Source organism: Cherax quadricarinatus, chromosome 43 (assembly GCF_038502225.1).
Source record: "Cherax quadricarinatus isolate ZL_2023a chromosome 43, ASM3850222v1, whole genome shotgun sequence".
In the NCBI taxonomy this organism is placed as follows: domain Eukaryota; kingdom Metazoa; phylum Arthropoda; class Malacostraca; order Decapoda; family Parastacidae; genus Cherax; species Cherax quadricarinatus.
In genome coordinates, this window is record NC_091334.1 from 16,504,819 (window position 1) to 16,514,805 (window position 9,987).

Sequence of the window (9,987 nt, forward strand, 5' to 3'; positions counted from 1 at the left end):
TTCCTTGCAGTATCTGTCTAGCCAGCAATTTACACCAATTGCCCTAGACAACCATTCATTTCCTACTCCCCTTCTAGGCAAGATGCTACATATGATTGGGACCCGGGAGTTTGTTTCACTTAATCATATTTGGTATCGTTTTACTGGAATATTCACTTGGGAAGGGAAGCCCAGACGCCTGTGACCACAGGCCATTCAACTAGGTTGAACGGTGCCCACCCCTTCCACAACTTGGAGACTTACCTCGTTGGAGTGCGTGCGGTTCTGGTGCTTGGCTCTATCAGAGGCGTTGGAGAAGGCCTTGGTGCACCCAGGGAACTCACACATGTACGGCTTCTCCCCTGTGTGAGACCGCAGGTGGGTCTTGAGGTTCTCCAGGCGGGAGTAAGCCTTGTAGCAACCCTCGAACTGCGGAGAGAAGAACAGCCATGTTACATCTGCAACACCCACCGCACTCGCTAGTGACCTAGACGATACCAAAGTTTTTTTTTTACTGATACCGATTCTCAGCTTTAAAACTATACCGATACCCTTAAAATTAGCCGATACTTACCTATCGGAAGTTTGTGGTAGTCAGTTCCTCAGCCTGGCGTCGATGTAATCAGTCCATCAATCTTACTAAGACTGATGGACTGATGATTACATCGACTCCAGGCTGAGGGACTGATTACCTCAAACGATTCCTGATCTTCACTATTCTTCTTTGTATAGGACTGATGAAGTCAATGTGTGGCGAAACGTTCCCACAATAAAGATACCCAAGTGATGCACATGTTGAAGATTGAGACACTTATGCAACATATGGGAATCTTTATTCAGGAAACGTTTCGCCACACAGTGGCTTCATCAGTCCAATACAAAGTAGAAAGGACTGATGAAGCCACTGTGTGGCGAAACGTTTCCTGAATAAAGATTCCCATATGTTGCATAAGTGTCTTAATCTTCAACTTATCGGTTTTTCAAACCATTCATCACAGATGCACGTGTGTCTAATTCAGCACCTACTTACAGTGCACTCATGTGACTTCCCCGTGTGTCGTCTCATGTGCACCACCCAGCACCTACTTACCGTGCACTTGTGTGGCTTCTCCCCCGTGTGTCGTCTCATGTGCACGACCAACATATACTGAGCCTTGAAGGGCTTCTCCTCACGCGAGCAGTCCTTCCAACGACACACGAACGACTTCTTGTTGGCGTGGATGTGGTCGTTGTTCAGATGCTGAAAGATGGTCGTAAAACATTTAACACTCAAGAGATGGCAATTAACATGCATCAAGGTTAACTTTAACATCAATGGGGGAATTAAGACAAAGCTAAATAAACAAAAATGGAAGAACACTGCAGAAGGCCTACTGGCCCATACAAAGCAGGTCCTTATCAAAACCAACCTTTCCCAAAACAAACACTAGACGAAATTAACATTAGATGCCACTTAATATGAGAGAGGAAACTTAACAGAGGCAGTTAACATCAGAGAAGAATTAATAATAACAGAATAGTTAACATCAGACTAAAATTAACACTTGGAGAATAGAATACTCTTCCCCTTCCTTGGATCAAACTAGGCTACCTCTCATGAGGTATAATGGTCAAAGCTAGAAAAAAAATGGTACAGGTCACAGTACCAGATAGACCGATGGCCCAGGTCACTGTGCCAGGAGATGGTCCAGGTCACTGTGCCAGGGGATGATCCAGGTTACAGTACCAGTGGGCCAGGGGATGGTCCAGGTCACAGTACCAGTGGACCAGGAGATGGTCCAAGTCAGACCCAGATGGACCGGTACGCCAGAGGATGGTCCAGGTCACAGGACCCCTCAAGATCTTTTTCCTTCTAATACGCAATGATTTTATCCAAGAAATCAAGAGCTAGCCTTACGGGTTTATAACATTCCTATGCAGATTATTATACATACCTATATCCACTATTACAAACAGGTAATCAGAAAGAGGAGATATGATCACAACATACCAGATACTTGTGAAAGAGGGTCACACTGACCCCCAGAGCGACGTTGTGACAAACGTTACACAAATATTAAAACATGACTATCCCCGGGTTACAGATTTAAGTAATTACAGCGTCAGATGGTAAACTGTGGGGGAAGGGTGTGGTAAAGGTTGTGGGGGGGGGGGGGGTTGTCGTGCCTATTCGGCACGACATATATATATGTCGTGCCGAATAGGCAGAACTTGCGATCTTGGCTTAAATAGTAACGTTCATCTTGCCATATAGGACAAGCGAAAATTTGTGTATGCAATAATTTCGCCAAAATCAATCTGAACCTAACGAAAAAAAATATATTTCACTGTGTTTGTTTAGTATTAAATTACTGTAAACAAATCTAAAATATATTTAGTTGGGTTAGGCTAAAATAAATTGTTCTTGTTAAAATAAGGTTAGGTAAGTTTTCTAAGATTCTTTTGGAGCAAGATTAAAAATTTTTACATTAACATTAATGAAAAAAATATATCTTTAAACGAATAAGAGAAATTTTTAGAAAGGACTTAATTTTAAATGAGTTCTTGCTAATTGACCAGTTTTACATATTCGGCACGACATTATATATATATATATATATATATATATATATATATATATATATATATATATATATATATATATATATATGTATATATACACACACACACAAGTCGGAAAACAAGGCACACGAAAGCACATCTGGAAATTAAAAGTACGAACGAGTCACAATTATGTCAGGAAGTGTTCCTCCAGCCTGAGAGTGGTCAGAAAGTGTTCCTCCAGCCTGAGAGTGATCAGGAAGTGTTCCTCCAGCCTGAGAGTGATCAGGAAGTGTTCCTCCAGCCTGAGAGTGATCAGGAAGTGTTCCTCCAGCCTGAGAGTGGTCAGGAAGTGTTCCTCCAGCCTGAGAGTGATCAGGAAGTGTTCCTCCAGCCTGAGAGTGATCAGAAGTGTTCCTCCAGCCTGAGAGTGGTCAGGAAGTGTTCCTCCAGCCTGAGAGTGGTCAGGAAGTGTTCCTCCAGCCTGAGAGTGGTCAGGAAGTGTTCCTCCAGCCTGAGAGTGGTCAGGAAGTGTTCCTCCAGCCTGAGAGTGGTCAGGAAGTGTTCCTCCAGCCTGAGAGTGGTCAGGAAGTGTTCCTCCAGCCTGAGAGTGGTCAGGAAGTGTTCCTCCAGCCTGAGAGTGGTCAGGAAGTGTTCCTCCAGCCTGAGAGTGGTCAGGAAGTGTTCCTCCAGCCTGAGAGTGGTCAGGAAGTGTTCCTCCAGCCTGAGAGTGGTCAGGAAGTGTTCCTCCAGCCTGAGAGTGGTCAGGAAGTGTTCCTCCAGCCTGAGAGTGGTCAGGAAGTGTTCCTCCAGCCTGAGAGTGGTCAGGAAGTGTTCCTCCAGCCTGAGAGTGGTCAGGAAGTGTTCCTCCAGCCTGAGAGTGGTCAGGAAGTGTTCCTCCAGCCTGAGAGTGGTCAGGAAGTGTTCCTCCAGCCTGAGAGTGGTCAGGAAGTGTTCCTCCAGCCTGAGAGTGGTCAGGAAGTGTTCCTCCAGCCTGAGAGTGGTCAGGAAGTGTTCCTCCAGCCTGAGAGTGGTCAGGAAGTGTTCCTCCAGCCTGAGAGTGGTCAGGAAGTGTTCCTCCAGCCTGAGAGTGGTCAGGAAGTGTTCCTCCAGCCTGAGAGTGGTCAGGAAGTGTTCCTCCAGCCTGAGAGTGGTCAGGAAGTGTTCCTCCAGCCTGAGAGTGGTCAGGAAGTGTTCCTCCAGCCTGAGAGTGGTCAGGAAGTGTTCCTCCAGCCTGAGAGTGGTCAGGAAGTGTTCCTCCAGCCTGAGAGTGGTCAGGAAGTGTTCCTCCAGCCTGAGAGTGGTCAGGAAGTGTTCCTCCAGCCTGAGAGTGGTCAGGAAGTGTTCCTCCAGCCTGAGAGTGGTCAGGAAGTGTTCCTCCAGCCTGAGAGTGGTCAGGAAGTGTTCCTCCAGCCTGAGAGTGGTCAGGAAGTGTTCCTCCAGCCTGAGAGTGGTCAGGAAGTGTTCCTCCAGCCTGAGAGTGGTCAGGAAGTGTTCCTCCAGCCTGAGAGTGGTCAGGAAGTGTTCCTCCAGCCTGAGAGTGGTCAGGAAGTGTTCCTCCAGCCTGAGAGTGGTCAGGAAGTGGAGCGACCCAGACAGCGAAGCAGCAGACGCAAGATTCATACACAGTTTTAAGAAGTATGATGGGACTCGTGTAAGCCAAGAGACAACGAACTCAGTAGCAGCCAGTGGAGAGTCAGTGCCAGGATTTGAGCCTAGGTCTCGGTAACCACAATAGATGAGCACATGCAGAGTAGGAGATGAGAGGAGGGGAAGACAGTGGCACAAACTAGGTTGTTGGAAGATGTGTTGGGCTTAAAAACAGCATCTGGACCATCTCGGGACGGTGGGAGGAGGCAAGGTGGTCCAACTCCTATATATGGTCCATCACACACACCATCCTCTTTCCCAACACACACAGTCATTGGGATATTAGGAAGCATTTCCTCAGCACTAGAGTGGTAAGGAAGTGGAACAATCTTGAGAGTGATGTCAGATTCATACACAGGAGGCAGGATCCATACACAGCTTTAAGGAGAGGTACGATAAAGGCAATTAGAGCAGGGAGAGAGTAGACCTAGTAACGACCAGTGAAGAGGCAGTGCCAGGAGCTACGATTCAACCCCTGCAACCGCAAATAGGTGAAAATACACACATACACACACGATTTAACACAATTATGGATACAATATTCCCAGGAAGGTTACCGTGTAAAGTGATAGTGGAAAAAAAGACTAGGGGGAGTAGCAGTATCCGTGATAAAAAAAATAGGGGGGTGAAATTCGAAGAAATGTAAATTTTCGACTGGTCATTTCTCAGCTTACAGAGCTGGGTCAATTACCATGGAGAATGGCAGTCTGTGTCGCCCTCATTAACAACCCCTAACCGCTGCCACCATTTGTGGTGGGGGTTCGTAGGAGATATGATGGTTGGAATAAAACACACTTGTTGGATGGTAACACTTATATTAGCAGAGTATGAAGGGGAAGAGCCCAAACTGCCTGTTGTTGCCTGGAAACTCTAACGGGAATTGAGGCCGATGCAGCGCGTCCCACGCACTCATGCGGCATCACGTGACGTCATACAAACTAGTCACTAGGCCTAGCAAAGGGGTCGTGTATGTAAAACATATGGATGGTACTATGATACTCAGATAAGCTATACAACACATGTAGGGGATCAGCAACTATGCTGACAACAGAAGAGTCAAACATATAACAAAAAAAATGCATCGACTATATGAGAAAAGCCAGAGATAAAAGAACAAACTGGGGTTAAGCTTTTGATACGTGATTCCAACCTTTCAGATACAGACCGGCAGATCTAAGACTCCACGCAGAGGACCTGGACGAGCAACTTGGGGTTTACCTGGAGTCCCTTCCAGAGGTCACCCCCCCCCCTCCCCGGAGGCTTCATCCCAAACTATAGGTCTGCTGGTTGCTGGCTTCATCTCTGACTAGTGCAGAATCTGTTGCGCATGTTAAAAATTCGACGAGAGTTAGAGGGAATGAGGAACCGGCAAGGCTATACCCGTGTTTCACCCCCTAGCAAGACAAAGAAAAGGTTGATCATGACATAATTAGTCTGATGTACAGGGGTAACTATGAAGAAATGAGAAATTTTATGGCATAACACCAATGGTCGATCAAATTCGTGAGACAGTCCACTCAGGATATACATCTTTTTTTCCACCATACATATAACAATAGCGCTACATAACAATAAACTACTTAATATAGTTCTCCAGCAGACACTGATGAACTACAAGCAGCAGTGTCAGGATAACTGCTCCAGTGGAATACAGAGTGACTAATGAGGGAAGGCACCAGGATGGGCCAGGGTGACAAATGCAGTACCCAAAGTGTTAGGACCACTGCTGTTTATGATCTAGGTCAATGATTTGTCAGAGTGAATCTCGACATGTGTAGCTCTGTTTACAGATGTGACTGTACAGATTATGTGGCTTTTACATATGATGTAAAGAGACTAAAAACAATTGACAGCAGGGATAGACTCGTAGGACAACTCAAGAGGCCAAGAATAATGGAACAAGTGTCTGCTTAAGTTTAATCCAAGAATAATGGAACAAGTGTCCGCCTGAGTTTAATCCAAGAATAATGGAACAAGTGTCTGCTTGAGTTTAATCCAAGAATAATGGAACAAGTGTCTGCTTGAGCTTAATCCAAGAATAATGGAACAAGTGTCTGCTTGAGTTTAATCCAAGAATAATGGAACAAGTGTCCGCCTGAGTTTAATCCAAGAATAATGGAACAAGTGTCCGCTTGAGTTTAATCCAAGAATAATGGAACAAGTGTCTGCTTGAGCTTAATCCAAGAATAATGGAACAAGTGTCTGCTTGAGTTTAATCCAAGAATAATGGAACAAGTGTCTGCTTGAGTTTAATCCAAGAATAATGGAACAAGTGTCTGCTTGAGTTTAATCCAAGAATAATGGAACAAGTGTCTGCTTGAGTTTAATCCAAGAATAATGGAACAAGTGTCTGCTTGAGTTTAATCCAAGAATAATGGAACAAGTGTCCGCCTGAGTTTAATCCAAGAATAATGGAACAAGTGTCTGCTTGAGTTTAATCCAAGAATAATGCAACAAGTGTCTGCTTGAGTTTAATCCAAGAATAAAGGAACAAGTATCTGCTTGAGTTTAATCCAAGAATAATGGAACAAGTGTCCGCTTGAGTTTAATCCAAGAATAATGGAACAAGTGTCTGCTTGAGTTTAATCCAAGAATAATGGAACAAGTGTCTGCTTGAGTTTAATCCAAGAATAATAAACAAGTGTCTGCTTGAGTTTAATCCAAGAATAATGGAACAAGCGTCTGCTTGAGTTTAATCCAAGAATAATGGAACAAGTGTCTGCTTGAGTTTAATCCAAGAATAATGGAACAAGTGTCTGCTTGAGTTTAATCCAAGAATAATGGAACAAGTGTCTGCTTGAGTTTAACTCGACCATGTACAAGTCTACATCACTGAGATTCTCTGCACGACATAAAAATGATAACAGTCATAAGAGAACCAAAAAAAACAAAATCCTAACATCACTCGTGGAGGTCCCACAAGGACCAGGATTCTCATTAAACATGTTTTGAACTTATGAAAAAAGCGGCTTACCAGAAGAAATAAATACCTACAGAGATTACTGAAAATGGTATACGATACCGAAAAGTTGATGATTAAGACGCATGTGCAACAGTTGGGTATATTTATTGTTGAAACGTTACACCTACACAGTGGCTTCTTCAGTCATATACAGAGGCAGGAGAAGTAGTGAAATAAAGATTACGTAATCAGTCTATCAAAAAAGTATTTTTTTCTCCAAGGTTAATGGACCCATTACATCATTTTTATTTCATTTCTACTGCTGCCTCTGTATTTGACTGAAGAAGTCTAATGTGTAGGCGAAACGTTTCATCAATAAAGATACCCAAGTGTTCCACATGTGTCTTAATCTTCACCTACAGAGATACATGACCTATACAAACTCACCGATGTTTGTTTTCCGTGAACGTAAGGAAAAACTCTTGAGAGAGACCACAGCCTGGCTAATAAGGCAGTGACTTGGTAAGTACCTCAAGTTAGTTCCTGTACGATGAGCTCCGTGCTGCTAGCACCAACAGCCTGATGGACCAGGCAATCAACCAAGGTAAGGTCTGGTCTGGAACTGGACTGAAAGCGACCCCTTCCCTAACTCACCACAGACCATAAACAAAAAAGAAGTGTAAATCCTCATAAGATAACTTTGATTAACTCAAACAAGTGAAGCGATAAAGAAGACGAATCAATTATATGTTAATTAGTGCCAAAACAAGAGCAATTAAATGCTAACAAGTGCCACCTACATGGTTACGAGAGAATGACAGCAGCCCTGGTGGAGAATACATAGTGTGTGTGTGATACATCGTTGATACAACGAGTGATACATTGAAGGAAACGCACACACGAGGATTCCTTCTAGCCAGGAATTAAATAATTACTAGAAGGTGACATAAATACGGGAGTGAGGCAGCTCAGTGGGAGGTGATGGTACAGGTGACAACAGGATGTCAGGAACCTCATCACAGAGGTCACCAGTGAAGGAGGGAAGGAAAGATGTAGCCACTCCACTAGAGAGAGTAAAGATGATACATGTTAAGTCAACTAAGACGAATCATCAGTGTTGAATAAGACACAGAATGTAACATGTTCTCTGAGAGCAAGACTGCAGCGATGTGTCACTCCTTAGTGTTGTGGGGTGACACCGTGAATCCTGTGTCCCTCTCGGAGGTAGAGACGAAGGGAAGAAACTAGAAGAGGGGAGGAGATGGAGTAGTAGTTGCAGCAACAGCAGAAGTAGTGGTATAAACAGCAGTAGTAGTAACAGCAGCAGTAGTAGTAACAGCAGCAGTAGTAACAGCAGCAGTAGCAGCAGTAATAATGACATTTACGGACCACTTTGACCATGCAAGTGACTCATCACTCACAACCATATAAAACATAAAAAAAAAACAATAAAAACCATGGATAAAATTAACAAACCATAAAAGCAACGAACATAAAAACTCTGAACAAATAACCAGAAGTAATTAAAAAATCTCATTACATTATTAATGCCAAAGGTTCCCGGAGGTTTCTACAGGTACCTCGGTAATTATATAAAAAAAAAGATACAAGAGGAAAGGCTCAAGTCAAGGGGAAAACTGTTAAAATATGTTCTACAGTCAGTGGCACGTCACAGACTACACAGCGATATAGGAGAACCTTCAGGAGGGATAGAGACTGAGGGAAATAGAAGGGGAGAGAAAGGAGGCTGAGAGTAATGTAACTGTTTATATGGTCTGGTTCATTCCTCACAACCAGAGATGATCAGAGGGTCGGTTACTACACTACCTCCCCATAACTTATCTGAATGTGTGTGTGTGTGTGTGTGTGTGTGTGTGTGTGTGTGTGTGTGTGTGTGTGTGTGTGTGTGTGTGTGTGTGTGTGTGTGAGGGGATGGTAGCTCCAACTGAATGGATGAAGAGACCTTCAGCATCACAAGAGACGAAGGTGCAGAGCAGGAGTCAGTAAGGTCGACGCTCCCTAAACACAGTACCAGACTTGATGACCTTACATGCTTCCTTAACAACTTGCCACGTAATGTCTTAATTATTCTATATCTGCATGTTGTCTGTTGCTGTTCCTGTTACTGCTGCTGTTACTGCTGGAGCTGTTTCTGTGATTGATGCATCTGCCAGTATCGCTGTTAGTGCTGCTGCTGCTAATTCTGCTGTAGCTATTGTTACTGTTGCACCAGCTGGCGGTGGTGGTGTTGCTGGTGTGGTGGTGTTGTTGATGCTGTTCCTGGTGGTGTTGCTGCTGATGCTGCTGCTTCTGCTGTTGCTGCTGCTGTTACAGCAGCTGCTGTTACTGTTGCAGATGCTGCTGCTGCTGTTGTCGTTGTATTCTGGTTGTTGTTGCTGCTGCTGCTGTTGTTGCTGCTGCTAGTGTTTTTGTCGCCACTGCTACTAACGCTGTTCCTCTCGTGGTATGGTCACACAGGTGGTCAACATGGATACCTAAGACTGGCGCTGGTTAGGGCTCTCCTTTATGTACACTAGGCATAGTACTACTGCCAGTACATGATTTTCCAGTATATTACCTTGTAGGGCAGACCAACTGACACGGTAGGTACTGTGACTCATGTAATTACCGTGTTATGACTCAGTGTCTAGGGTGATGACTCTCAGTGCCCAGGGTGATGACTCTCAGTGCCCAGGGTGATGACAACTCTGGTGCTACTGAGTTCGTCTCCTTCACCACTTGTGATGCTATCCAGTGGTTCCGACAACCCTTCCCTTCCTCCCCTCACCACCACAACTAAAACAACTACCAGCACCACCACTAACTACCACCAACGCTACATCAACTACCACCACCACATTAACTACCACAACCACTACAACTACCACCACCACCTTAACTACCACTATCTCAGT

At 44.3% G+C, this 9,987-nt stretch overlaps 1 protein-coding gene across 4 annotated transcripts in view; it reads right to left on the reverse strand.

Moving 5' to 3' along the window:
- The window catches only part of ci (cubitus interruptus), a 583,843-nt gene that overhangs the window by 32,469 nt on the left and 541,387 nt on the right, over positions 1–9,987 (reverse strand). For all 4 annotated transcript variants that reach the window (XM_070093621.1, XM_070093622.1, XM_070093623.1 and 1 more), the window contains 2 exons: positions 1,070–1,219; positions 244–408 (listed from right to left, as the gene is read on the reverse strand). In XM_070093621.1, coding sequence (XP_069949722.1) covers positions 244–408; positions 1,070–1,219 — 315 coding nt within the window. The remainder of the gene's footprint in view (positions 1–243; positions 409–1,069; positions 1,220–9,987) is intronic.